General features: G+C 49.9%; 7 protein-coding genes across 7 annotated transcripts; 5 read left to right on the top strand and 2 right to left on the bottom strand.

Moving 5' to 3' along the window:
• Window positions 1-485: 485 nt before the first annotated feature.
• HOO65_040608 (Phosphatidylinositide phosphatase SAC1) lies at window positions 486-3,710 on the top strand (the record flags this gene model as incomplete). Its single annotated transcript, XM_071002543.1, has 3 exons — window positions 486-717; window positions 829-2,686; window positions 2,759-3,710. The coding sequence occupies 3 exons, from the start codon at window positions 486-488 to the stop codon at window positions 3,708-3,710; spliced, it is 3,042 nt and encodes a 1,013-aa protein (XP_070859451.1).
• A 282-nt stretch (window positions 3,711-3,992) lies between these two features.
• HOO65_040607 (25S rRNA (uridine(2843)-N(3))-methyltransferase) lies at window positions 3,993-5,255 on the bottom strand (the record flags this gene model as incomplete). Its single annotated transcript, XM_071000691.1, has 1 exon — window positions 3,993-5,255. The coding sequence occupies one exon, from the start codon at window positions 5,253-5,255 to the stop codon at window positions 3,993-3,995; it is 1,263 nt and encodes a 420-aa protein (XP_070859450.1).
• Window positions 5,256-6,783: 1,528 nt separating this feature from the next.
• Window positions 6,784-9,437, top strand: HOO65_040606 (transketolase 1; the record flags this gene model as incomplete). The annotated part of the gene is made up of 4 exons (XM_071002592.1): window positions 6,784-6,837; window positions 7,283-7,510; window positions 7,588-9,243; window positions 9,324-9,437. 4 exons carry the CDS (start codon window positions 6,784-6,786, stop codon window positions 9,435-9,437), a joined length of 2,052 nt encoding a protein of 683 aa, XP_070859449.1.
• A 404-nt stretch (window positions 9,438-9,841) lies between these two features.
• Window positions 9,842-10,591, bottom strand: HOO65_040605 (uncharacterized protein; the record flags this gene model as incomplete). Its single annotated transcript, XM_071000690.1, has 1 exon — window positions 9,842-10,591. The coding sequence occupies one exon, from the start codon at window positions 10,589-10,591 to the stop codon at window positions 9,842-9,844; it is 750 nt and encodes a 249-aa protein (XP_070859448.1).
• Window positions 10,592-12,914: 2,323 nt separating this feature from the next.
• HOO65_040604 (uncharacterized protein) lies at window positions 12,915-15,702 on the top strand (the record flags this gene model as incomplete). The annotated part of the gene is made up of 2 exons (XM_071002581.1): window positions 12,915-13,798; window positions 13,941-15,702. 2 exons carry the CDS (start codon window positions 12,915-12,917, stop codon window positions 15,700-15,702), a joined length of 2,646 nt encoding a protein of 881 aa, XP_070859447.1.
• A 3,085-nt stretch (window positions 15,703-18,787) lies between these two features.
• HOO65_040603 (zz type zinc finger domain-containing protein) lies at window positions 18,788-22,088 on the top strand (the record flags this gene model as incomplete). The annotated part of the gene is made up of 2 exons (XM_071002537.1): window positions 18,788-18,943; window positions 19,191-22,088. The coding sequence occupies 2 exons, from the start codon at window positions 18,788-18,790 to the stop codon at window positions 22,086-22,088; spliced, it is 3,054 nt and encodes a 1,017-aa protein (XP_070859446.1).
• A 1,149-nt stretch (window positions 22,089-23,237) lies between these two features.
• Window positions 23,238-27,658, top strand: HOO65_040602 (putative aconitate hydratase 2; the record flags this gene model as incomplete). The annotated part of the gene is made up of 5 exons (XM_071002488.1): window positions 23,238-23,340; window positions 23,424-24,005; window positions 24,145-24,539; window positions 25,233-26,044; window positions 26,101-27,658. The coding sequence occupies 5 exons, from the start codon at window positions 23,238-23,240 to the stop codon at window positions 27,656-27,658; spliced, it is 3,450 nt and encodes a 1,149-aa protein (XP_070859445.1).
• Window positions 27,659-27,922: the final 264 nt, after the last annotated feature.

Raw genomic sequence — 27,922 nt, 5'->3', positions numbered from 1 at the left:
CAAACTTTTTTCGTGGAAAATCTCTGCTTAATTATAACCACCCATTAAAGTGGTTTTTCGTAGTGTAACCCTGGTTTTGTAGAAACCCTAGCATTAGCTAGGAACCTTGTCAGAAAAGCGCAACTTTTCTTCAAGCATACTCGTCATTCACAAATAAGCCAAGCTTTGTTGTATTGTTTTCTCTTGAGCTAGGTAGGAAGTGAAAGTTTGCAAAAAAGGAAGACGGACAATATCTGTTTGTTCTTTCTGCCCCAAAAAAAAAGAGCACCTGCCTTGCTTGGAAGGGAGCTTTTTTTTTTTTCAGCTTCATTGTCTCTTCCCTCTACGTTATCCTTCTCCTCCCCTTCTTTTTCTTTTATGCGCTAGGCAAATTGCCTGAATTCAGTCATCACCCACCCCATTAATATTCTTTTATTTCTTTATTTCTTTATCTTTTTCTCCTTCGCTCTTCTTCGTTTTCTTCCCTCCTAGTCACACAACACGATATGCCAGGCCTGGCCCGTAGATTAACCATTTCTGCCGTTGCTGATGGCCTATTGATCCAGCCTTTGGCGTCCAAGGGACAGCGGCCCTCGGCTCCGTTAAAAATACGTTATGGCGAGTCTGCAGTGTCATCTTCAGCAACAGGCACGGGAGGAGCGGCAGCTCCAGGTTTAATTTCTGCGGCCGAAAGCTTGGCCCGGCCAACGGCGTGCTTCGAAGCCTTTGGTATTATTGGTATGTCTGTTGGTAACCGGGTCGAGAAGGTAGAGCTCGGGCCAGTCCTTCCTCAAGCCCTCTGTGCAATGTCTCTAACCTTTCTCCTGTGATGCTCCTCTTCCGCTCTAGGTCTCGTTACCATAGCTAAGCTTAGCTTCCTTATTACAATCGTCCGCCGTGAAACCGTTGCGCATATTGCTGGGTCACCCATATACGTCGTTACCGAAGTTGCCATAACACCTTGCTCCTCGCAGCGAGAAGCTGAAGATGCCATTGAAAAAACCAATAAACAACTCGACCGTAGCCGAGCTCGGCGTGCAGCTAAAACTACTACTCCCGGTGATAGTGAAAGTAGTGATAGTGAGCTTGAAGATGTTGCTACCAGCACACCAGCTCTTGCTGAAGACGATGATGTCGAAGACTCTATCCCACGTGAATATGATGCCTCAGCTATGACAGGGACTAGTCCCACGAAACCTAGCAATATCGCTGAGAATGTCATTAGCAAGCGTGGGAGCTATGGTCGTTTTGCACAGAGCTGGTTTAGTCGCGCCGGTTGGTTGCTGGAGCACAAACGACATATGGGACTTAGCGATGGCGGGGATCCGTCTTCGACGTCAAACAAGGCTAGGTCGATTGCCGAGAGCGAAGATTATGATGCGGGGCTGATCTATGGTGACACTCCACTAGCTATTCCTGGCGCTGCACCAGTGCCGACCATGCTACCAAAGTTGCTTCGGACCTTGCGTGTGTATTTTGGGACATCACGGAGCTTCTACTTTTCATACGACTACGATATTACGCGTAGACAAAACTCAATTAGTGTAACAGAAGTAGCCTCCCAGCCGTTATATCGCCAAGTAGACGAGACCTACTTTTGGAATCGCTATATGGCACAGCCATTTATAGATGGCGGCGATGAGTCGTTTGTGCTGCCATTGATGCAGGGATTTGTTGGCCAGACTTCATTTGTCGTTGATAGTTGTCCTCCACAAAAAGATGAAGAGGCGCCACAAGAGTCGGTTGAGCTGTCTGTTCTGTCCACGCCAGCATCACGATCGTCGTCCCCCGTAGCACTCGCCGCAGACAATTCCAAAGATGCAATGACTAAACTCCGGCCAACAGAAAGAAAGTTTTTACTGACATTGATCTCGCGACGGTCTACAAAACGGGCTGGCTTGCGCTATCTCAGGCGGGGTATTGACGACGAGGGAAATGTTGCCAATTATGTCGAGACTGAACAGATCCTGTGGTCTACCAACTGGGACTCTACTCAACCGGTATACTCATTTATTCAAATCCGAGGAAGCATTCCTCTGTTTTTTACTCAGACTGCGTACTCTCTTAAACCAATGCCAGTGTTGCAGCATTCGGAAGACACCAATTATGCTGCTTTTACAAAGCACTTCGATCGACTGCAAAAGATATATGGCCAATTGCAACTAGTGAATCTTGTGGAGAAAAAGGGAATTGAGATGAAGATTGGTGAGAAATACGAGGACTTTGTCGCCAAGCGTAGCGAAAGTGCGGCAAGCATCAACGAACTGATTCCCTTTGAGTGGTTCGACTTCCACCACGTGTGTCGCGGCATGAAGTTTGAGAATGTTAGCCAACTGCTAGAGATTCTACGCCCACAGCTAGAAGAATATGGCAGCTCAGTTCAGGTAAATGGCAGGTGGGAACGCAGGCAAAAGGGCATACTGCGGACAAACTGCATGGATTGTCTCGACCGCACAAATGTGTGCCAGAGTTCGTTTGCAAAGTATGTGCTAGAAGCACAGCTTAGAGAGCTGGGATTTGACATGAGCGCACAACTAGACCAGCAGACGGCCTGGTTCAATACACTGTGGGCCGACAATGGCGACGCTGTATCAAATCAGTATGCATCAACGGCTGCTATGAAGGGTGATTACACACGCTTCAAGAAACGGGATTATAGGGGCACGCTGAATGACATTGGACTTTCTCTGACACGCTTCTACAATGGGTGAGTTTTGTTGTCTTTTCTACATGCTCATGTAACGTTAGCCACTAACCTTCCAAACCTCTCTCCCTTCAGGATGGTCAACGACTACTTTAGCCAGGCGGCTATCGACTTTGTTCTTGGTAACGTCACCTCCATGGTCTTCGACGAATTTGAGGCCAACATGATGACCAAGGACCCTGCCATATCCATGTCCCGCATGCGGGACCAGGCCATTGAAGAATGCCAGAAGAGAGTGGTTGCCGACGACAATGAGGAGTTCATCGGTGGCTGGGTACTTCTCTCCCCGCATGACCCCGACACCCTCAAGTCTGAGCCTTTTCAAGAGGTTGTTCTGCTGTTGACTGACTCTGCTCTGTATTTATGTCGATACGATTGGAATCTTGACAAAGTGTCGTCTTTTGAAAGGGCTGATCTATCACACGTGACATCCATCAAAGCTGGTGTATACATCACCTCTACCATTACGGCCTTGCACATGGATGAGCAGCGTAATTTTGGCTTCGTTGTCACTTATCTGCCAGGGAAAGAGGACTTTATTCGGACCAACACCCGCACGCCCTCGACACTTGGTGGAACTCCGATTGCCTCCACTGGCGCCGACACTAATGTTACTAGTCAACCTAGTAACGCCTCCCAGTCAGCTCTTGACATGGCCCCACCGTCTATCGCAGCCTTGACATCTAGTGCTGTAGCACTTCCCTCAAGTCTTGCAGAGCTCCTCTCTGGTAAACCGCGGTCACAGCAACAGCGGCTGATGGCATTTAAGGCACCGTATACAACATCAAAACCAGCAACGGCCAATGACGACAACACTAGCGGTGTGCTGAGTGAAGCACAGCGCACAGATGCCATTTGTGCTGAGATCGAGAGGCTAGTTACGCTACACACGCCACGCGAGGCAGGCGAGGCGCCCAAGGCGCTAGTTCAACATGCTGATGTGATTTCTCTTGAAGAGGCGAAGAAGAGCACAGGGCTGTTTGATACGCTAGGTTACGCGATTAAGAAGATGGTCTGGGCGTCGTGAGTATCGCTGCCGTAACTAAGTGGCTAAGTGGCAGCTTTGCCTTTTCTTTTCTTGGATAAACTCTTCCTATTATTTCTATGGCTGGGTGCCTTTTTTGCCTTCTGGTGTATGACTATTGTTGCATTCCCGTGTTTTATTGATACCTGCATGGTTTTGACGGCATGCCATGCGTACAGTTAGGGTTGACCTTGGCGGAATCCCCAATCCTAACGTCTATCCCGTCCGCTCTGTGTATTCTATGATTTCAATTCTCCTTTTTTGTCCCTTCCATAAATTTCTCACCTACTCCTTGAGCGAGTTTGATGCCGGTGCTACTAGCCGATACAGATGCTTCTGGTAGCGCATGTTTTCCAGTGGGATAGGATACTCTAAGCCGTCTGGCAGGCGGAACCATGCCGAATCTTCTGACTCGACCATCTCCCACTTTTTATCGTTTCCTGCCCCGCGTTCCTCACGTAGTAGTGTATGTTCTACTAGTAGTTTGATTGGATAGCGGCGCATCTCCTTGCCTACTGCTGCCTCTGAATACGACCCGGGGCTGTCGAGGATAAGGAGCAACGAGCCTGCGGGCAACAATTCTGTCAATGAAAGTAGTAGCATAGTCGTTTTTCCTCGCGACGAGGCGTAGAGCTCGTTTAGTGTAAAGAGTAGTGTTATCAGTACTTTGCGACCTGGTGCTGTGGATGAGCCATAGATGGCTTTGCGCAAGGCTGCAGGAGAAACATCAGTCTCTTCGGAATCCGCATCATTGGAGCCTGCAGCACTGTGTGTTCTCGCTGTTCCTGCCAGCCCTAAAACGTCAACCTGTTCAAACCGCACGGCTAGACGGGTTGGCGAATCTAATAATGCATGATTTGCCGCATGTGCCGACGCGCTAGCATATTTCGATAAGGCAGGTGGTGTTATTAAGCCAGCCTGCAGACGGTCAAGTACGGCGGCCCACGGGCCTGAGTCGAGAATGGTCAGTTGAGCAGTTAATCCGGGGTTAAGCGCGAGCATCGAACCGAGGGCAGCAAGTTCGGCAGCACCACCGCCTAGAGCAACGATTTCGATTTGTTGATGCGTAGGATTAGCTGATGTGGTGGTGGGATTAGGGGGGTCAAGATCACCATTCCCGTTTTCACTGTCTCCACTGCCATTGTCGCTTTCCTCGTCGTCATCGTCCTTCTTCGCCTTTTCTGCGCAAGGCCGCCCATCCATCAACTCCTCCCACTCCAACTCTGCCAATAACCCGCTGTAACATGCGGCACGGGTGGGACTCCAGCGGGCTGCATATGACGGCAGGCTGTCAGCGTTGGTAAATGCTGCAGCAAAATCGCGTTCGAACAGAGCCTTCTTCACGTCCTGAATAGCGTTGTGTAGATTGTGCGAGCTTAGCTCAGCAGCGAATGTTGATGCAAATACACGGAGTAGCAGTTGGTGGTGTGCCAGTTGCGCTGCCGGCAGGGGAGCTTTGGCGGGACGGGGCGGGCGCGCAGCCGGCGCCTTTTTCTTGGGCCGAGGCTGGAAGGCGCATCGCGAACTACGGCCTTTGGTGTGTGCCATCTAGAAAGAGATAGGGGTGGATGAGAGTAGGTTTGGCCTTCTATTCAATTATATTGTACATATGTATCCCGCCAAAACCCAATTCTCTTTACCGTAGGACTTAAAATTTTGTGAGTAACCCTAGTTATGATAGCACGAAGCTAGTTAGGCTTATTAGGATTCTGCAAAAGACAGCCGCACGGCCACGATTGGCACGGCTATGAGGAAAAACGACACCATAATAGAGGCTAAGAGTGAACAGAATAGTTGGTTATGAGGTACAGCTACTACGGGTATAGAGTGCCCCATGTAACTTGCGGTTGAAAGGGCACATATTTTATATTACCATATCACATGTGAACAGATGACTAGCTGCCTTCGTCTGGTCTACAAAGACTACGATATTGTGTGTCGTTGCCCCTGTGTGGCTGTAACCTTATGAAGTATTATTAACTGTAGGCGCGCCAATCTGTAGGGCAAGCGTAAGGCAGGAGCAAGAAAGAGTTATAATCTATTGTCCCTTTTTTCTAGCTTCCAACTACGTATATAGTAGTTGCCATTTTTGTCTTCCTAAGCAGTAGCAAAGGTACCCTCTTTTTTTTCTTTTTTTTTTTTTTTTTTTCACTGCGGCTTACAAGGCAACTTCCTCAACAAGGTTGCTTCTCAACGCAGACAGAAGGACGGAAAAGAAAAAAGAAGTGGGCGTTGGGAAAAAAACGTCAAGGTAGGACAGTCTATGGCTCGTACCGTTCGCACTGTCTAGAGGGGTTGTTGTGGTTGTAAGATTACAAGATAAGAGACCTTGTTTTAGCGAGCTAGGGGAAGAATTTAGTTTCATAGCTTTGAGGCAAGGCGTACGATGAGACTGTGAGACTGCCTGATTTGTGTCTGGAAGAGGGGAAGCTAGGGATCTTATGAAGCAAGTATGCAGCTGTGTCAGCGATTGGAAATATATTTTTCTTCAAAAAACGTCGCCTCCGATATCCTATGGCCCGGTTTGAAAGAAGATTAAGGTTAGAGAAAAGAACATAAGAAAAGCTCCGCGACAAGGCCGTCGCTCTAATAGCACTCGCTCTGCTGCTTATAAATTGGGTGAGAGGATAAAAAAGGCCGGTGGACTGGTCGGCAGGGCGGGGACTGTGTGGCGCACTGTAGCCGGCGAGGCTTGACCACGACGAGAGGGGGAAAGAAGGGAAAAGAGCAAGATCAAACGGGCCAAGAAGGGGGAGGGGACCTCTGAAGGACAAGGAGAAACCCAAGGAAACACCGAAGGACTACCATAGCAAGTTAGTCCTCTTTCAGCAGCTTGTATCAGTTGGTATCAGTTGGTACCAGCTACAACAGGAAAGAAGCTCTATTCTCCCCGCCAGCCCAGTATAAAACTCTTGGCACGTCCGGTCTCGCCTTCCAGTTCGAAGCGGCCCTTTATTCCTTTTTTCTGATTCTCGTTTTTTAATTGTATTTTCTCTTTCCTTTTTTCCTTTTCTTTTTCCTTTCTTCCATCACCAACCCAATTTTTCCATTCTTACAAAACGCTTCTTATCCAATCATGGGTTTCTCTGACATTGACACGCTGGCTATCAACTCGATCAGAGTTCTTGCCGTAAGTTTACCTTCCTCGCATTGCTTCTGCGTGATACTGTGGCATCGTGCTCCCGAGGCTTTTCTTAGCCCCATCCTAGCCTCGATTTCTATCTGTCTCTTTGCTGTCTTGATTTCCGCCTGTCACTGCTGTACCACCAAGAATTACCCCTCCAATTCACCTTCTCTCTAGAGCCAGAGCTCAGGAGAAATACTGGAAACAAAAAGCATTGCGCCAAAAAAAAAACGACAGCTAGAATTCATTTATCGGCTACCAATTAGTCACTTCTATTCCTCTCTCTCTCTTTTAACCTTGACCTACCCTACTATCACCTCCCCTTCCCGAGACAGCCGTAGTAGCAAGAAAGACAAACATAAACAGGCAGAGACTATAGCATAGCTTCAATGCTACTGCAACTTCAGCCCGCTTCTTCAAGACCTTGTTAACACATCTCTCCTCTCCACAGGCCGATGCCACCTTCAACAGCAACTCGGGTCACCCCGGTGCTCCCATGGGTATGGCCCCCGTCGCCCACGTCCTGTTCAACAACTTCATGAAGTTCAACCCCAAGAACACCAGGTGGCTAAACCGGGACCGCTTTGTGCTGTCCAATGGCCACGGCTGCATGCTTCAGTATGCTTTGTTGCACCTGTTTGGCTATGATTTGTCCATCCAGGACCTGAAGGACTTCCGCGTGAGTCTCCTTTCGCCCTTGTGCATATCTCTCTTCATATTTGTTCCATGCTAACATCGCCCTCCCTCACCTCTCAGAAAATCGACTCCAAGACCCCCGGTCACCCCGAAGCCCACTTCACCCCCGGTATTGAGGTTACCACTGGCCCTCTCGGTCAGGGTATCTGCAATGCCGTTGGTCTGGCCATGGCTCAGGCTCACACAGCCGCTGTCTTCAACAAAGAGGGTTTCAACCTCATTGACAACTACACCTACTGCTTCCTTGGTGACGGCTGCCTGATGGAGGGTGTCTCTTCTGAGGCCTCTTCCATGGCTGGCCACCTTCAGCTCGGCAACCTGATCTGCATCTGGGATGACAACCACATTTCTATTGACGGTGACACCAACGTCGCCTTCACCGAGGACGTTGTCAAGCGCTACGAGGCCTACGACTGGCACGTTGTCACCGTTGAGAATGGCGACAGCGACCTTGCAGCCATTGCTGCCGCTATCAAAGAGTGCCAAGCCGTCAAAAACAAGCCCTCCCTGATCAAGCTCCGCACTACCATTGGCTACGGCTCTCTGCTCCAGGGCACTCACTCCGTTCACGGCTCTCCTCTCAAGGCCGAAGACATTAAGCAGCTCAAGTCCAAGTTCGGTTTCAACCCCGAGCAGAGCTTCTCCGTCCCCCAGGAGGTTTACGACTACTACGCTAAGCACGCCGCTGAGGGTGCCGCCGCCGAGCAAGAGTGGAACGCTCTGCTGGCCAAGTACGCCGAGGCCTACCCCACTGAACACGCCGACCTTCTCCGTCGCCAGACTGGCGACCTGCCTACCGGCTGGGAAAAGTCCCTTCCCACCTACACCCCTGCCGATGCTGCCGTTGCCTCGCGCAAGCTCTCCGAGATCGTCCTGTCCAAGATCGAAGGCGTCCTGCCTGAACTCGTTGGTGGCTCTGCCGATCTTACTGGCTCCAACCTGACCCGCTGGAAGGAGGCTGTCGACTTCCAGGCCCCCCAGACTGGCCTGGGCAACTACTCTGGCCGCTACATCCGCTACGGTGTCCGTGAGCATGCCATGGGTGCTGTCATGAATGGTCTAGCTGCCTACGGTACTATTCTGCCCTATGGTGGCACTTTCCTCAACTTCGTCTCCTACGCCGCTGGTGCTGTCCGTCTGTCTGCACTGTCGCATGTCCGCGCCCTGTGGGTTGCCACCCATGACTCCATCGGTCTGGGTGAGGATGGCCCTACTCACCAGCCTATCGAGACTCTGGCCCATTTCCGGGCTCTGCCTAACTGCATGGTTTGGCGCCCTGCTGACGGTAACGAGACCTCTGGTGCCTACTACGTTGCCCTGTCCAACAAGACTGCTCCCTCTATCATGGCTCTGTCGCGCCAGAACCTGCCCCAGCTCGAGGGCTCTAGCATCGAAAAGGCAGCCAAGGGTGGTTACGTCCTGTCTGAAGTTGAGGGTGCCCAGGTCACCATCGTCTCGACCGGTTCCGAGGTCAACATTTGCGTTGACGCCGCCAAGGTGCTGGCTCAGCAGGGAATCAAGGCGCGTATTGTGTCGATGCCCTGCACTGAGGTATTTGACCAGCAGTCGCTTGATTACAGACTAAGTGTTCTACCTGACGGTATTCCCGCCATGTCGGTTGAGCCCATGAGCACCCTAGGCTGGGAGAAGTACGCTCACGAGCAATTTGGCCTGAACCGCTTTGGTGCCTCCGGCCCCGTCAAGGATGTGTACAAGGTAAGTTGACATGTAGATCGGATTATCTCTTCTTTTTTTGCTGGTCCTTTCTCTAACACGTTTATTTCTCCTCACTACAGAAGTTCGAGTTCACCCCCGAGGGCATTGCCAAGCGCGCCGCCGCTACCGTCAACTTCTACAAGGGCTCTGTTGTCCGGTCCACCCTCAAGCACGCCTTTGAGCAGCTCGTTTAGGTTGCCGAGGAGGAAGAAAGGAGGAGGAAGAAGAAGCTGGTGAACGTTGGAAAAACGGATGGAATATGAAATATCAATTAGGTTTCATAGCAATAAAGAATAACGAATATATAATGACTGTCATAGGCTTGATCAAAAGAAGAAAAGGAGACTGCCTATACAGAAACAAGAAAGGATTGGGTAATATTGCGTAATAGGTATGACGTCACCGTCTTTTATCTTGAACAGCTTACCCTTTTGCCAGTACCAACATATCTTGTTCCAATTGAACTTGAACTTTCATTACACCTTCACGACAAGACATCAAATCAACACTTAGACTTACAACAACAACAACCTTACCCCAAAACGCACACTGCACACAAGTATCAGTGCTCTTATATCCACATCGGCACATTTCATGTTTATGAAGTCGCTGCATCCTCGCCTGTACCTGGATATTGATCGCCTCCCACACCAGCACCAACACCCCCCCGCTCCTCTACCTCCCACTCGCGATGCAGCTGGCGGGCGATGCGCTCCATTCGGCAGGCAGCCCGCCGGGCCTCGGAGGTCACGTCACTCGAGACGCCAACAACAGTTGCAACGAGGAGAGGCGGTTCTTCGATAGGCAGTGGTGAGGGAGAGCGATGGTGATCACCCGTGGTAGTGGTAGGGTCAATTGCAGACGGGCCTGAGTTTGAGGCAGGCGCAGTAGAAGTAGTGGAGGGAGGCGCAATGAAGGAGTGAAGCAGAATGGGCCCCAAGGGATAGGTTGTTGTGTGTGACGGGGAGGCATTGATATTGTGAACATTTGGTGTGACGGCAGCGTTGCTGTTAGGTGCGTGGTTTACTGCATTCCCTGCGCCTGTACCAAGGGCTGCACCTGCTGCGGCGGCAGGTGGCATCGTCATAGATGGCAATGAAAACGAAAAGGCCGAAATTGCCGACAACGATGGCGACGGAGGCTCGGCATCGTACTCAACCAGGATGCGTAGCGGAGCTCCCATATCCAGATGGGCCAGTGCGGCATCAGCAGTTAGTGCGGCCGATGCCAATGCGGTCAGCGACTCGAGCGTCGGCTGCGAGCAAGCGCTGGTTAGCAGCGGTGTGAGTGACGGGTCGGATAGGTGTTGAGAGAGGTTAGGTGAGAGGTGGAGAAGGGGGGAGGCCATAGCTGGAGTGGCGATCAGGGGGCTAACGACAATGGGGGGATTGCAAATATCGGGATTGGGTCGAGAAAGAGAAAAAGTATTAGTTGTATTATGCGCTGAATTGGATATGACGAATTGATCCATAGAGACCTCTTCTCATGAAATCAAACAAAGCTTGCTACGGCCCTTGCCTCTGCTCAGGATCAAGACAAGGCAGCCAATCGATAAGACAAGAAATCTATAAAATAACAATAAATTCAGCAAGGCTGTTGCTGTGGGACGCGGGAGACGGGATGTGGATTTAAAGTGGGGACTTGGTTTTCATTACAGCTCAACGGAAAGGGCGTTGTCTTTTAGGCACATTCAGTCTATGCTGCAGGTTGTTGCTTTTTGCCATCTGTCTTAGGTTGTAAGTTCAGGATTTCCAAGTTTTAAAAGGCCAACTCAATCTCAAGTTGGTTGTGTTACACCTTCTCTGGTACTTTGGCCTCTCTACCACCCAACAGGCCGATTTGGCCGACCGGAAGCACGGAAAGGGAGGTAAGGGAAGAGGGGAGAAGGGAAGAGGGAAGAAGCGAGTGCAACGACGTCATGTGTGGTATCTGCAGCTGGCTGGGCTGGGTGACAACAGACAGCAAGGTGGAGTGGGGAGCAAGCAGAAAAGAGAAGAAGACGAGCGACTCAGATGGAACGAATTTGTTGTCTGTTTGCTATACGAGCCTAGGCCAGCAACGACAGAAGAGAGAAACAACAGTGATGCGATGGCGATGCAGTCGGCCGTTTAGAGTATATGGGGAGAGATGAGAGACAGGAGAGGGGAGGGAAGTGGGCAAGAATTCAAGGAAGCCAACAAACACCAAACCAGAGGCTATTCTCTTCCAACTAAGCACGTAGGGGTATTGTTGGGGGAAACCCGGCTTTCTTTCTAGAAGTGGGAATACGCCATCTTTCTTTCACGCATCTATCCAACCAAAGACGGCCAGAAACAAAAAGAAAAAGCCCAAGTTACAACAGACACAAAGAGGGAGGATAAGATGTGGAGCAGGACGTCGGGCAGGCAGGAGAGCAGGGGAGCAGACAAGCAGACAGGCCGACAGGCAGGCAGGCAAACAAGAAGACAAGCAGACACAGACAAGAGACGGCAAAGTATTAATAGGCGTTCTCCTCCTGCCCTCCGCCCTCCCTCCGCCCCCAAAACCCTAATCTAGCGTCAGAAACCCTTATTCCTCTTGCTTCCTGGTCGCTTCCTTTCCGCTTCGCACGGCCGATTTCACGTTTCTTTTTCCTCTTTTCTTTTCCTTTCATTGTTTAAGAGCTTCTTGTTATTGCATTGGGAGCTACAGCCAAGCTACAATAGCAAGCAAGCTTGTGGATCAGCTGTGGACCTAGTCCGGTCAGCTGCGAACAATGCTATGTGCTATGTTCCCTGCATCGACCTACATAGCCAAGGTCTTTCTAGCTCTAATAGGGCCTAACCAACTTGCGCAGCAGGTTTTCTTTGGGTAGAGAAGACCGAGAAGACCAGGGCTGGCTTTCCCTCCCTCTCTTTCGCCATCTTTATTGTCCTGCCTGCTGTCGTTCTCTTTTATCCTCGTTTTATTCCCTTTATCTTTTCCTCGTCCTCTCCTCTCCTCTCTTCTCACTTCTCACTTCTTCTCCTTGTCCCTCTCTGTTCCTTGTCGTTCTGCTTCTCCTTGTTTGGCTTGTCTTGTCTTGCGGCTTTGTTTGTTTGGTTGTGCCTGTTTGCTCTTCTTTTCCTTTTTTCTACATGCATCAACATCGCATCACATCACCCATTAGTCTCTTTTCTTTTCTCTTTTCCTTCTCTCTTCTTTGTCTTCTAGTCAGCCTCGTCTTTGCTTCTTCCCAGTCAGATCTTTCTTTTTTCATTACTTCATCTTCTATCCAGCGCCTTCCATTCTTTCCTCTTATTTCTTTCTTCTTTTCTTTCTAATTTTCTTTCTGTTTCTCCCACACCTCACGCCTCCCTCCTCGTCTGCTTTGCCCCGATCTGATATCTAAGCTCTAACCGAAGTTCAAACCGAGCCTCAAGCTTCAAGCTCAGTCAATAACGTCCAGGCTACATCTGACCTTGTCTTCATTGCCTCGTCTTACCCCCCAAGGCCCAGAGCCCAACCAGTCTGCACTGCTTATTTGTGTTGCTCATTTTATTTCATCTCCCTTCATTTCCTTTCCTTGTGTTTTCATCTTCGCTGCCTGCCTACCTGCCTACCTCTTCCTTCTTATTTTTTCACCGCCCTCCTCGGCTCCTCTCTTTCCCATCTTGCTCACCAAGCCTCAGCCTCAGCCTCGCCCCTCGACTCCCCCCTCCCCCCCTTTAAACATGTCGTCGGTCAATGGCCACTCCAGTCGCCGTCCCCGCAAGTTTGCTCTGCGCCCTCCCCACAAAGCCCGCTCCCTCAATGATGACGCTTCTGTCAGCGACTCTATCAACAGCGACGACCAAATCTTTGCTAGCGGCAGCAGTGATACGACCAGCAATATGGATGATGCTGTGTCTGTCTCCGTATCCATGTCCAACCACAACAAGACGGGCATGGCCTCGTCCGTATCTGCATGCAGCCAAAACTCTAACTCTAACCCTGCTGTGATAGCGGCTACCACCTTGACTTCCTCTTCGACTTCGTCTTCCTCCTCGAAGCAGCAGAGCCAACAGCAGTCTAGGCCCAAACCCAAACAGCAAAAGTTCGCCGCTCCTACGACTGTTGCTCCTTCTATTAAGGCTGATGCTTCAGCTTCCGTAACCGCGTCTGCCTCTCCCACGTCTGTTTCTACGCCGGTGTCCACCTCTGCGTCACCCTCCCGCTATCCAAAGCCTCGTTCTCCTCGCGCCGGACAAAGAGAACAGCAGCAAAACCCCCCGCCCTTGATTGTGAGCTCTGCATTGGAAACTGCTGCTTCTGGCTCACGAGCACAACCACAACAACCAAATCAACGACACCTTCAGCAGCAAGGACCCACCATTGCAAAGAGCCGATCCTCTTACAATAGTGCCCATTCTTCCTCTTCTGGCCATCCTACAGGTTCTTCTTTCTTCATGCCTAATAGTCGCTATCCTTACAGCAACAACAACAACAACAACAGCAACAACGGACCAGGCCATAGCTCTGGTCGGGCGAACAGCTACCATTCTTCATACAACAGTCGCGGCAATAGCAGGCCACAATATGATAACACTAGCCCAGCTGGAAGCTATAGCAGCCAGCAGTGAGTAAAATCCCATCGCCTCGTTCTTCCTTCCTTTCCTAGCTCTCCTCACTCACCATTCACTGAATCCTGGTCATACTTGTCCTACCCACCTCACTTATCAAACCTGTTTTTTCAAGCTAACACAACTAATTTCCCCTAGGCGCATGTCCTATCACAACAGTGCGACCGCCGCCCCCCTGCCGCGTTTATATCGCAACACCAACATCGATACCACTCCCGCCCAGTGGACCCATGACAAGCACTTCGAAACTTCCTACTACCCCTATGGATATGTAGGCAACTTGAATCCCAACAGCCACGCCAACAATCGCCAACCTGAAAGCGGCCTCAAAAGGCAGCCGGAAAGCCAACAACGCATTGACCGAAGCTTGTCTTCGGAGAAGCACATTGGCAATGTACGGATGCGCGTCATTATACCAGGGATGGACTCCCCTAAGCTCTATGATGGGTTCCGCCTTAAACAGTACACTAAGCTTCCCGACCACCGTCCCCCTCTCCGCCGTGACAAGCCTGTTCAGGTCCGGATACCGGGAGACCACATGAGGCTGGTTTTGCCGGCTAATGACCGTTCGTTTGATTTCATTCCAAGAGCCCTACGTCCAAACCAACAAAAGTCTCGAGCCAACCGCCAGCGGTCGCAATATGGCTCCATGAGCACATATTCCAGGGCTCCCAGTATCTACGGGGGCGCTAGCAGTCTGTATTCTGCTAGCATCGTGCCGAGCCTTGCACCTAGTCGTCGCTCGTCCATTGTTGATGTCATGTTTTCACCTGCTGCCCCCATAGTCTCCCGCCCAGTACTGCCTATTGTAGACTCGGCAAGGCCAAAGGTCAAACTCCCCCCGCCAGCCCAGAGCATCAGTCCGTATAGTCAAGCTCAGGCCAGGTCGAACACACGCATGGGACAAGAACAGGAGCTGATTCAGACTTCTACTATTCAAAGTCCTGCCCCGACTCAAGCTCCTGCTCATAATCAGAATCAGAATAACACACCATCGGCTCTATTAACTGCGCAAGAAAAGCCATATTCTGTTACGAGCGCCACTCCGTTGCCATCTTCAGCCCAGCCTTCAAACGATCCTCCCACCGCCACTTCTACTCCTGTCCCTTCAGCCCCTGCGAAACAACTAGCGGACTCGGAGCGCTCCTCAAATCCTCCAAAAACCACTACCTCTGGCGATGCTGTGGTCGTTTCATCATCTGCGTCTCACGCTCTGCCAAACACACAACCCCAACTTGAAATCATCTCTATGCCGGCATGCAGCACTAATAACAATGCTGCCTTCCAGGATCAAATCCCATCATTGCCGCTCTTAAATCAAGCACCTTACGCGAATCAACAACCTGCTATGGCAACTTCTAATACATCCATGGCCCAGATTCCCGAACGTGCTATTCATGCGCCGGTCTTTCAGCCGGGTGTGCACTCTACCACTCCATCGGTTTATCCTGGGATGCAGCAACAAACGCCACAGCCACCGCCCTCACAGCCGTACTACTCTGGTCCAGGCCAGTACTGTCCAGTGCCTCCCTATAACTCACATCCACATGAATACCAGTATATGCCGCCACATTCTGCACGCCTAGTCCCCGGAGCCGGCCCTGGTCACATGGGGATGCCCCAGCATCAACATCAGCACGGCTATGAAGGACCTATGCAAGCCAACTTATCGACCATTAGCCGGCAAATGAACGGTATGACATACTATTTTACCTCATCACAGGCCACATCAGCCCCTGTCCCTGTTGGTCCGTCCCAGGCTCAATCGCAGGGCCAGATCCCAATACAAGGAATGTACGGTGATCACGGTGGAGATTACTATCAGAACGGGGGAGGAAGCGAAGCGGGGACTGGATACTACATGTATCCACAGCCCCAGCAAGTGTACTATCCCGTATGAAGATGGCAAGGACGAATAATTAGGAATGAAAGGAACTATGAAACTGGCTGAGTTTAGATGCGTTGAGATAGATCGCGATTGAGCATTTGATTTAACATTTACAGTAGTTGTCTTCTTGTTCCATTATTTCATCTTCTCTTTTCTTTCTCCTACTACTTTGTGTGCATGTCTCGCCGTGAAACACTGGCTGTGTGTTTGCTAGTCAGCTGACGGGTTGATGGACTGATTTGATGGGTTGTGATTTGGATAACGTACGCGTGTGCGTATGCCTAGAGTTGCACAAACGTTGGGAGTGTTTTTGTTATTTTCACTACATTCATTTCTTATTTTTTTTTTGCTCACCGCCTCTGTTCCTAGCAGGATGGGTAGCTGAAGACAAAGATGAAGAGCAGAACAGAAAATGCGCAAGACACAGGATAGGAGACGGGAAGGAGAAAGAAGGGAGTAAAGGAAAGGGTCGCCCGGGACAAATGGAGAAAAGAAGAGGGGGCGGAATGTCAAGTAGCTGTAAGGATGGAGGGTGTGCTGGCTGATCTGATTGGTGGTCCAGGCACAGGCGAGGGACTGAGACGAAGTCCAAGTCTAGATGGCCAGCCAAATAATCCTAAAGATGTACCTGTTTCCGGCTACAGTCTAACCATATTATGGACACTCTACTGTGGCTGATTTTTGAATGCGAACAAGCCACTAAGTTGCCGAATACCACAAGTTCAGTGCATGCATGTGATAGTGACTTGCTTCGTTGTCTGTGACTTTGTTATTATGCGTTGTCTGCAACTTGAAACTTGTGATTCGCCATGCTATATTAAATGACACATGCTCTATAAAACAACACATGTATTTGCAGACATGCAGACTGACTGCAGTTGCAGATTACAGAGCTTGCGTGGTAATAAACTTCATGTATCTCCTCCTTTCACTAGGTACAAAGTACACGAGTTCATGTGTAAACAGACAGCACCATACGTAGTGCGGGTTAGGTACTTGCTACCTGCTACCTGCACCCTTTCTTCTATGCTTTTACCAGCTCTTGTTCTGTGGCGTCATGGGTTTGAATCTGCTTTGAAGAAGAAAAGGAAGGTGCGGATGATATTATCGATGATTAATACTGCCACCTTCTTGTTATTGTCTAAAGGGATGAAAAACTTTCATCACTTGGTTGCGATTTCTTTTCTTCCTTTCTTCTTTTCCACATCTCCCTTCTCTTCATCTCAAGCAGCTGTTCATAGCCCAATTTAACGGTTATCTTTTTGCTGCCATTGCCACAAACAACAAAGTAAGACAACCCCCCGCAACATCGCTAAATGGATAAAAGGCTTCTTGCAGGCGGCCATGTTTTAGCTTCGCACTCTTTCTTGGCTTTCCAATTAACCCAAAAGCAGGACAGCTGGGACAACACCGGGCTCTGTCTCTCTCTTTTGTTTAGTTCCTCCTTCGAATCTTTGCCGCATTCTGTAATACCCCACCCTCCCCAGAGTCTTCTCTTCTTCTGTTGTCCCCTCACTTCTCCATCCAAATAGCTCTGTTGCGTCTGTAGGAGAGAAAAAAAGCTCAAAGGCCACCCCGTCATCTTTTCTCCTTTTGCCTTCCTTTCCCATAAACGGACATCTTTTTTTCTTACTGTTTGCAGCGATGGTGAGTTGTTTTTATCTTGTTCTCTTCCTTTCGATCGGTCCATTTAATCAGGTTACCTGCCTAGCCTAGGTTCTGGCTACCAGCTATAGCTTTGGCTTGGCATTCTCTTGCTGTCTCTCACCCTCTTTTTCTTGTCTTATGTTGGTTTCCCTCCCCTCCCTTGTCTTGTTCTTGCGTGCGTGTGCGCTGACTGGCTGGCTGCTTGCTTCCCTTGTGTCGGTCACACGTTTTGTAGGCTGGGGGTGGTTGCGCTGCAAGTTGTTGTACTCTTCTCCTCCTTATACCTCCTAACTGCAGGTAAAACTAAGGCTGTTCCGGCTAACTAACCAGTCTTGGCTTGGGCCACAGCTTAGCTAGCCAGCTAGTCAAGCAATAGAACTCAGAATTCGGTCATACATTAGAAAAAGCCCTCAACTTCCGACCTTCGATTCGACTGCCTCCCTGCTTGAAGCCTGTTTTTTTTTCTTTTTTTTTTTTTTTATCTAGTATTGCTAATCAACCTCTGGCTTAGACCCGGAGCCGACCACCCCATCGAATCGATCGACCATAGGCAGGACTTTGTGGTGTCCTCAGACTATATAATCCCTGCACTTGTATCTGCACACACACATACACCTGCAGGCTGCCTTGTCTTTTATCTTTTATTTCTTGCCTCATCCCCTGTACCTTGTTCTTGCTTTGGACTCCATAGCCTGACCTATCTCTATATAGGCAAGTAATGAAGAGAGACGGGATATCGCTGTCAATGTATACAACTCTGGGCTGCGCTTGGCTTGATACAGTGCTACTACTTGGTCTAGTAATTAATTAATCTATCCCCACACAAGCCCATTTCGCTTTATTTATCTATTTTACCATTTTTTTTCTTTTTTCTTTTGCTCTCGCTCTTCTTTACCGTTTTTAACGGCCCGCCTGCTTTTGCTTGCTCTTACAAGCCGCCTCTTTTCTCCTATGTTTCGCTCCATATCTGCTTGGCTTGTTGTCGTCATTGCTTGCTTAGCTTAAAGCCTAGCCTTGAACTTTTTTTTTGGGGCAACTTTCGATTTTTGGGGCGTTTGCCTATTTGAATCCCTCCATCTGCCTTGCCCTGTCTTGCTCTTGCTGTTTTATCCTACACTTTCACTTTCACCTTCATTTCTATTTCTGCTTTTTTTCTCTCCTTGTATTCCTCATTTCTTCACCTTCTCCCCCTTTCAAATTTCCACGCCTTATTTACACAGATACAGATACACACACACACAGACACAGAAGCATATTTCGCCAAACCACTTCTGTCGTTCTTCTCTCCGCCACTCCAGTTATAACTCACCGGCCTCACCGCCTTCACCGCTTTCACCGCTCATTCGCCTGTTTCTTTTCTTTTGTCGCCTCGCTCATTCTCTTTCTCCCCCTCTCTGTTTCTTCTATACTCGCACAACGGCCGACGATAAACATTTACAAAAAACTCCAAATGTCTTCGGCTCCGTCACAGCAGCAGCCGCCACTGCAAACCGAGCAGCCTTCGGTCCCAGCTGCTAACGTCAACGTCAAGATAATTATTAACAATCATGTCCATCGCAAAGTCTTGACGCTGGATGCTATGCATGTCGACCTGTTTGAGAGATCGGTAGGCTTTTTCTTTTCCACTCTATCCCCCTCAAAAATAACGCACTCTCGTTATTTCTGTCTCCCTCTCTCCTTTGGCCCTCCTTACTTGTTCTTTCGCTTGTCCCCTTCCATCAATCCTACTGCTGGCTACTGGCTGCTGCAACTCACAGCTCGCATATTGCACGTTATTTGGCTCTTTTTCATCACCACTTTGCTACTATTCGCTCAGTCGCATCGTATCGTACCTTTACTAACACCTGTCTCAGATCCGCAAGTGCGTCCCCCATCATATGGGAGATATCCTCATAGAGCGCTACTCTGACTCAGCTGGTCGCTACACTATCGTTGATCCTGCCATTCCTTCCTCCTATAAGCAACTTTACCGTGCTGCTAAAGCTAAAGGAAAGCTCAGGGTCCGCATCATTCAAGTACCCCAGCCTGGTCAGGTCAGTGATGTTGGTACCGCTCTTACTTCAGCAACCTCAACCTTGAGTCTGGCACCCAATGATCAGGCCAATGATCAGGCCAATGACAGCAACAAGAACACTACTGGCACTGGCACAAACACTAGTACTAGCAACACAAATATACACAAGCCTGAGATCCATCCCATCCCTAAGGCCAAACCGCACAGCCAGACTCACACTCCCATCCGTAAAAAGTCTAAGGCGACGGTACGCCTGCCACCTCCAACGCGTGCTCAGCTTGAGGTTATTTCATCGCACAATGTTGCTGCCCCAAGCGAAAACGATCAGAGTCTGTTGAACTCGAACCAACACACCCTAAACCAGCAGAACCAGGTTTCCGGTCACGAAAACACCCTAAAGTGGCATGGCAATTATAAGCGGGGCTATCCTATTCTCTCTGTTACAGAGCAGCTACAGGGACCAGGTCAGGTCAATTCTACTACTTTTGAAGCTGCTTCATCTAATATTAACGTCAACTCAGATGCTACTACTGCTCCAATTGTTGGGTCTACACATGAGCGCGCCTCCACTACTCCTGAATTTTCCGTCTCTAATATCAAGCTTGCCTCAACCTTTTCTACTGCTTGTCCTGCTGTAATCTACCCACCCAAAGGTCCAGACTTCCAGATTTGCTGCAACTCGTGCTCTAATGCTATTGATAGCGATCATTGGCATTGCAACAAGTGCGACATGGGTGACTACGACTTGTGCCCTACCTGCTTCGCTGAGGGTAAAGGCTGTGATGATGATGGGCATTGGCTGATTCGCCGTGCTGTCGTCGACGGCGTCCTCGTGAGTGGTTCCACTGAGGTTGCCCGTGTCTCAAAACTTGCTTCTTCCAAGTCTGAGAACAACATCAATGACAAGATGTCGTCCTTGTCTTTCAACAAGCACGAGAAGAAGCTCAAGGAACAGTCTCCAACTGAGATCAAGCACAAAGACAATCCTGAAACCCAGGAAACGAAAACAACTGAAGACGGAGAGAAAAGCAATGGTAATAATGACAAGCTATCAATTGGCCATGTGGTCGAGTCCTCCCCTAAGGAGCACCTTAGGTCTTCATACAATAGTCCTTGGAACGTCGAAGCCCATGAAGACAAGGCTCCGGTTGTCAGTCGTCGTACTTGCAACGGCTGTGTCAACGAGTTTGCAGACAACTACTTCGTCCACTGCACCCATTGCCCTGACTTCGATTTGTGCTTCAACTGCTTCATTCCTACCCATGGCCATCATCCAGCCCATGAGTTTGTTTTAGTTGCCAAGGGGCCTCATGTCCCCCCAACTGTTTTGGCTTGGCTGAAGGGGCATCATAACAGACACCATGCACTGTGCGATGGTTGTGACAAGACTATCTTTGGCACCCGTTACAAGTGCCTAGATTGCCCTGATTGGGACTACTGCAGCAGCTGTAGCAGCACTATTTCTATCACTCACAAGGGCCATCGTTTTGTTAGGCTCTACGAGCCCATGTCTACGCTCGTTTCTCAGCGTCCTCCTGCAGCCCAGCACTACGGTGTCTATTGTGATGGTCCTCTGTGTGTTGCCAAGGGCCACAAAAACCACATCTCAGGCGTCCGCTACAAGTGCGGTTTCTGCCATGACCTAGACTTCTGTGATGCTTGTGAGGCCTCTCCCTCTAACACTCACGACAAGACTCATCCCCTAATTATGATGAAAACTCCCACGTCGCATTTGCTTGTGTCAAGCCGCCGTTATGATGGTAATTGTCGCCTAATGGAGTGTATGGGTGATATTGTTGACGAGGCTGGCCTTGACAAGAACAATCTTCCTTCGCTAAGCATGGCTACTAAGCCGGCTGTTGCTGATGTCGAGCCTGTTAAGGAGACTCCTAGCGCTACTACGATGCCTGCCGCTGCTATTATTGGTGGTGTCCGTCCTGCGCCTTTATCGGTCGAGACCCTGTCGCCCCCCATGCCTTCCCCTATCCCTCCTACTGAGGCTAAGACTGCTTCCCCTCCATGCACTGAAGCCCCATCGTGTTCGCAGTGGCCTTCGATGGCTCTTGTTGAGCAGACGCCTGACAAGACGATCTACGTTCCAGCCGACTACGTCTTTACTATGTGCTGGGAGTTGAAGAACAACGGCGAGACGGTGTGGCCTGCCGGCTCATATATCGAGCTCAATGGCGGTGATCAACTCTTCACACCTAAAATGCGCAAGGAAATGGCGCAGGAGACTAGCTCGCGCAGAGTCTTCCGGGTCACAGCCTCGGACCTATACCTTAAGCCAGTGGCGCCTGGTGAGTCGGCCAAGTACGAGGTTTCTCTGTGCTCACCTATGGAGCCTGGTACTTACAGTTCAGGCTGGCGTCTCACTATGTCTGGTGGCCACCGTGTTGGCGAGCTAATGATGAGTGAGGTTCGCGTTGAGGGACCTATCCCGGTGCCAGCTATGTCAAAGAAGGCTGATACTGAGGTAAAGGCCGAAAAGACTACTGTCGATCACACTATGGTCTTCCCTACCCTGGAGACTGAGTCCCCTGTTGCTACCTTGACTCAGCACACCGACGATATATCTCCGGCTACAGCCCCGGCTACGGTTACCACGCACTCAGAAATTGGTTCTTTGGGCGACTTTGAACCTAATGAGGAGTGGGTCAGCTCGGATGCTGAATTTATGACGGATGAGGAGTATGACATTCTTGATGGCTTGGAGGATGAGTGCCGTAGTTATTAAGAGGCTCTAAATTCGTGATCTAATGGAGAGTAGCTGGTAGTGTCGTTGCAGATGCTCAACTCCGAAACCTACAGAGGCCTGGGCCCACGGGCCAGGCCAGAGCAGCTTCTGATGAAGTGTTTTTAGTATTGTTTTTTTCCTTTCCAACTTGAGCTTGACAACAACTGAATGTTCTTGTGTATTTTCCTTGATTTTATCCATTTTGGTTCTGTATTTAGCTTTTTTCCTCGCCCTCTCGCTCCGTATTATGTTTATGCATATATGCTGAATAAATTGGGATTTGTAAGTTATCTATCCTATCCAGTCCATGCTAGTTTATGTTGCATCATCTTTTGGTTTGCTGTCGTTGAGGACTATCTAGAGAGTTGGCTGCCCGTCTTTTTCTAGTTTTCCAAAAGCTGACGTAAGACAGTACGGAGTGTGGTTGATGAGGAGGACACTGTATGGGGCATTTTAAAGCAAAGCGTGTCCTTTAACTGGCTAGCTCCAAGCCAAGGTTTAAGGTACAGCCAAACTAAGGCCAGGGGGTTAAGCTAAGGCCAAAAAGCTCTTCATCTGTTGTCTTTAGAAGATTGGCCGTTTTGCTACTTGCTTGTTGGTCTGGTCTGGGCTTTTCTATGCCATTCTCGATCATTTCTTTCTTCCTCTTTCATTTTTTTTTCCCTTTCCCTGATATACCTACTTGACCTCCTAACTTGGCTATTATTTCTTGCCGGTGACGGTTGTGTGAGGTGTACAGAGTACGAAACTTTATCTTCCATTTATAGATTTTGTGCTTAGTCATCTTTTTCTTTTTGTTCTTTGTTTAATTGCTAAGCTGGCTTGATTTTTAAGTGGCCGCTTTTATTGCGACAGGCGACGAATCGTTAAATTCAGGACAGCGACGACATAGCGCGAGACGAGACGAACGAAACGACAACGACAAGGAGACGAAGAAGACGAGGCTGAGGACACTGAAATAAACAAGCCGATAGCTCTTGAGTTGAATTGTATCTTTGCGACAACGACACGCCCACACGCTCTCGCTGGTTGAGACACCAAGCCAATAAATCCATCGGCGCTTTCTCTTCCTCAGACTCTCCTAGTCTACAAGCTGTTTTCTTCCGTTTTTTCCATTCACTCTTTTCGCCCCTTCGGCCCCCATTCACAATGATGAACAGCTATAATGAGAAGCCGCATTCGCGGTCGCTCATGGACGACGATGCCTTTGGGCACAAGGGTGGAAGCATTGTCAGCGCTTTTGACGCCTTCCGTATGTATTTCTAGCTACAGTCTCTCAGTCCTCTTTTTATTTTTACGCATTCTCGCTAACCATATTCGCTTTCCCTACATCAGCGAAAGCCAAGCCTCAGTATGTCACCCAAACATCGGGCGGTGGCAAGTGGACTGTCGTTATGTCAATCATATCTGTTCTCCTTATGTTTAGTGAGACAGCTCGCTGGTGGCGTGGTGCCGAGACCCATACCTTCTCGGTCGAAAAAGGCATCGGCCATGAGCTGCAGATCAATCTTGACACAGTCGTGCACATGCAGTGTGCTGACATCCATGTCAATGTGCAAGACTCGGCCGGCGACTGGATCCATGCTGCCCAGGCCCTCCGCCGTGAGCCTACGCTGTGGTCGCAGTGGGTTGACGAAAGAGGCGTACACAAGCTTGGTTATGACGCCCACGGCCGCATCATTACTGGTCACGGCTACGAGGCTGACGAGGAGGGGTTTGGTGAAGAGCATGTACACGATATTGTCCGCCACGCGCGCAAGAAGGCTAAGTGGGCACGCACTCCGCGCCTTAGGGGCTCAACCGGCGATTCGTGCCGTATTTTCGGCAGTATGCTGCTGAACAAAGTCCAGGGCGATTTCCACATTACCGCTCGTGGCCACGGGTACCAGTCAATGGGCGAGCATGTTGACCACAGGTGTAAGTAGAGTAACCTAAAGTTACACCATGCTTAGTGACTAGAGAAGTTTGTCACTTTCTCTGCTTTCCTCTTTTCATCTTTACTCATGATTTTATTCTCTGTTTCTCACGCGTTATACTAACACATTGTTCTCAACAGCATTTAATTTCTCTCACATTATTTCCGAACTTTCATTTGGCCCCTTCCATCCCTCGCTCGCTAACCCTCTTGACCGTACGATCAACCTTGCTGATGATCACTTCCATAAGTTCCAATACTTCCTGTCCGTCGTGCCTACTGAATACCGCATAGGTAACTCGCATTCCCAATCGCTGTCCACGAACCAATATGCCGTGACTGAGCAAAGCCGCGAAGTCAACGAGCTTTTTGCCGTGCCCGGCATCTTTGTCAAGTACGACATTGCCCCGCTGTTGCTGCAGGTAGTAGAAAACAGAGATAGCTTCCTGACCTTTTTGGTCAAGATTATCAATGTTGTTAGCGGCGTGCTTGTCGCCGGTCACTGGGGCTTCCGCATTACCGACTGGACTCGTGAGGTTATTGGCCGACGTAGACGGAGTAGCATGAGTTACGGAGTGTTAGGTAACAAGGAAATGACAGACTGAGAGGGAAGCTGAGACAACATTTTAGATGGAGGAGCTGCTGTTCTGTATATAGATGTTGAAATTTTGTATTCTTTTTGTATTATTGAGTTGCTTTGTCCCTGCATCTACATTTGCTCTCCGCTGCATCCTAATCCACTAGCACTGTCTAACATGCCAAACCCCACCGCTACTGACGTAGGCTTTAATCCTTAAGAGCAGAGGCCGATAACCGGCGTGGGGCTAGAAGCAATGAATTACCTTGGAGCTAATTGGTGCGATAAGAAATGGGCAATTTGTGCCTTTTTTTTGTAATTTGATGTTTTTCTTTTGAACTTAGTAGCAAAAAACGTCATTTTTTATTTCTTCTTCCTTTCAAGGGCTATTTCATGTGAAGCTTTCTTTCCTTTGTCCCTGGACCGCCTTCATAAGTTAATCTGTTTACAATGACGGCATTCGGTCTGGCCAGAACGGCTGGGCGGCGGGTGAGTTTTTATTTCCTCCTATTTTTCCACAGAGACACCCGGAACATCCCCGGTATGCATCTATCGGTGCTCCGTGCCCATACGGATTCTGTCTTCGGTGTCTCCCCCCCCCCCCTCCTCTCAAGCCATTGCATTGGCTGACGTTTTTTACTTTTTTGTCTAGCTACTAGCCGTCCCTTCCACACGTGCCTACTCCTCGACTGCTGCTCTTCCTGCTACTTACGAACGCTTGTACGCCAAGTATGGCCAAGTGCGCAAAGCCCTAGGTACACAGCGACTGACTCTGGCCGAGAAGATCCTGTACTCGCATCTAGACAACCCGGAAGAGAACCTGCTGGCAGGAACTAACGGTGGTAAGGATGTGCGTGGAAAGGCCAACTTGCTGCTGAAGCCCGACCGTGTCAACATGCAAGATGCGTCTGCACAAATGGCCCTACTCCAGTTCATGTCATGCAATCTCGCTCGTCCGGCTATTCCTGCCAGCATTCATTGCGATCACCTGATTGTCGGGTCCAAGGGCGCCGATGCCGATCTCAGCGCTGGTGTGGCCCTGAACAAAGAAGTCTTTGACTTCCTTGAGAGCGCCGCCCGCAAGTACGGCATGGACTTTTGGCCACCTGGTGCTGGAATTATCCACCAGACTGTGCTGGAAAACTATGCTGTGCCTGGCCTGATGATGCTAGGTACTGATTCGCATTCCCCCAATGCCGGCGGCTTGTGTACTATCACCATTGGCGTAGGTGGCGCCGATGCCGTTGAGGCACTCGTTGGAGCACCGTGGGAACTTAAGGCCCCCAAGATCTTGGGTGTTAAGCTGGTCGGCCAGCTCAGCGATTGGGTATCTCCCAAGGATGTCATCTTGCACTTGGCTGGGAAGCTGACAGTGAGAGGTGGCACGGGCTACATCATTGAGTACTTCGGCCCTGGTGTGGAGACTCTGTCGTTGACCGGCATGGCAACGATGACTAACATGGGGTGAGTTTCTTTTACTAGTGAACATGTTACGCCTATTCTCTTCTTCATAGTCATAGTACTAACACACCCCTCTCCAGTGCCGAGGTAGGTGCCACTACCTCTATATTCCCCTATACCAATGCCTCTGCTCGCTACCTTACCGCTACCCGTCGCGCCCAAGCTGCCGCCAACGCCACCAACCTCCAGAATTTCCCTGCCGGCGCCTCGGGTGATGCTGTGTTCCAGTTCAAGGCCGATGAGGGCGCTGAATACGATCAGCTAATTGAGATTAACTTATCCGAGCTGGAGCCCCATATCAATGGCCCCTTCACGCCCGATCTGGCCACGCCACTATCCAAGTTCAAGGCCACTGTGGAGGAACAGGGCTGGCCGCAAGGCCTTTCAGCTGGCCTAATTGGCAGCTGTACCAACTCGTCATATGAAGACATGACCAAGGCTGAGAGTCTTTTGAAGCAGGCCAAGGCTGCTGGTCTCAAGCCCGTCGCCGACTTTTACATCACTCCTGGAAGCGAGCAGATCCGCGCGACTCTGGAGCGCGATGGCACCCTAGATACATTCAACGAGGCCGGCGGCATTCTGTTGTCCAATGCCTGTGGCCCCTGCATTGGCCAGTGGAAGCGCCAGGATGGAGTCGAAAAGGGAACTCCTAACGCTATCCTGACGTCATACAACCGCAACTTCCGCGGTCGCAACGACGGCAACCCCGACACGCTCAACTTCCTAGCTGCTCCCGAGATAGTCACAGCCATGGCATTTTCTGGAAAGACCACTTTCAATCCTATGACCGACTCGATCACCACACCTGACGGCAAGCAGTTCAAGTTCTCGGCACCACGCGGACTCGAAGGCCCAGCCACTCCGTTTGTTGAGGGCCGCGAGAGTTTCAAGGCTCTATCACAAGAGGCCGACCCACTGGTACCGATTGCTGTGTCGCCGACGTCAGACCGTCTAGCGCTCTTAGAGCCATTCCCGGCATTCCCCGAAGGCGAGGTCAAAGGCTTGCGTGTGCTGGTCAAGATCACAGGCAAGTGCACGACCGACACCATTTCGGCCGCTGGTCCATGGCTCAAGTACAAGGGTCACTTGGCCAACATCAGCACTAACACACTAAACACTGCGGTTAATGCTGAAACCGGTGAGGTCAACGTGGCCTATGACCTAGATGGCTCACAGACCACCATTCCCGAGCTAGGAGCACGCTGGAAGGATCGGGGCCAGGAGTGGCTTGTTGTTGCTGAGCACAACTACGGTGAGGGCTCTGCACGTGAACACGCTGCACTCCAGCCACGCTATCTTGGTGCTCGCATCGTACTAGTCAAGTCGTTTGCTCGTATACACGAAACCAACCTCAAAAAGCAGGGTGTTGTGCCACTGACCTTTGCCAACGAGGCCGACTACGATCTCATTAATGCCGGCGACGAGGTCGAAACTATCGGCCTCTACGACATGCTCAAGAACCAAGGCCGTGGTGACGTCAGTATCAAGGTCACCAAGAAGAGTGGTGAGACAGTTATTATTCCTACTAAGCACGCAGTAAGCAAGGACCAGGCTGGCTTTATTCTAGCTGGTAGTGCACTAAATCTGCTATCAAAACGGGCGGCAACATCGTCGTAGAAACGAAAAGGCAGAGACAGAAACAGTATCTGAGGCGGGGATTTAGTGTTTTTGGCTTTAGAATTTTTGGTTTGGACTAAGGTTTACAAAATGAAGGGAAGCAAAGCAGTGTACCAATATATGCTAATATTACGGCCATATTGTGTGGCAGAGCTCCCCCCAAGTGCAGGTAAAGATGAGGATGTGTGCGTGGAGAGTTTATCAGAGCAACCCTAAAGACCGGGTGTCTATTAACCCATATCATAAAGTCACGTGGCTAAACCC

This window comes from Ceratocystis lukuohia (genome assembly GCF_044167205.1).
Source record: "Ceratocystis lukuohia strain C4212 chromosome Unknown Supercontig4_pilon, whole genome shotgun sequence".
Lineage (NCBI taxonomy): Eukaryota > Fungi > Ascomycota > Sordariomycetes > Microascales > Ceratocystidaceae > Ceratocystis > Ceratocystis lukuohia.
This window is presented reverse-complemented; position numbering and strand designations above follow the sequence as displayed.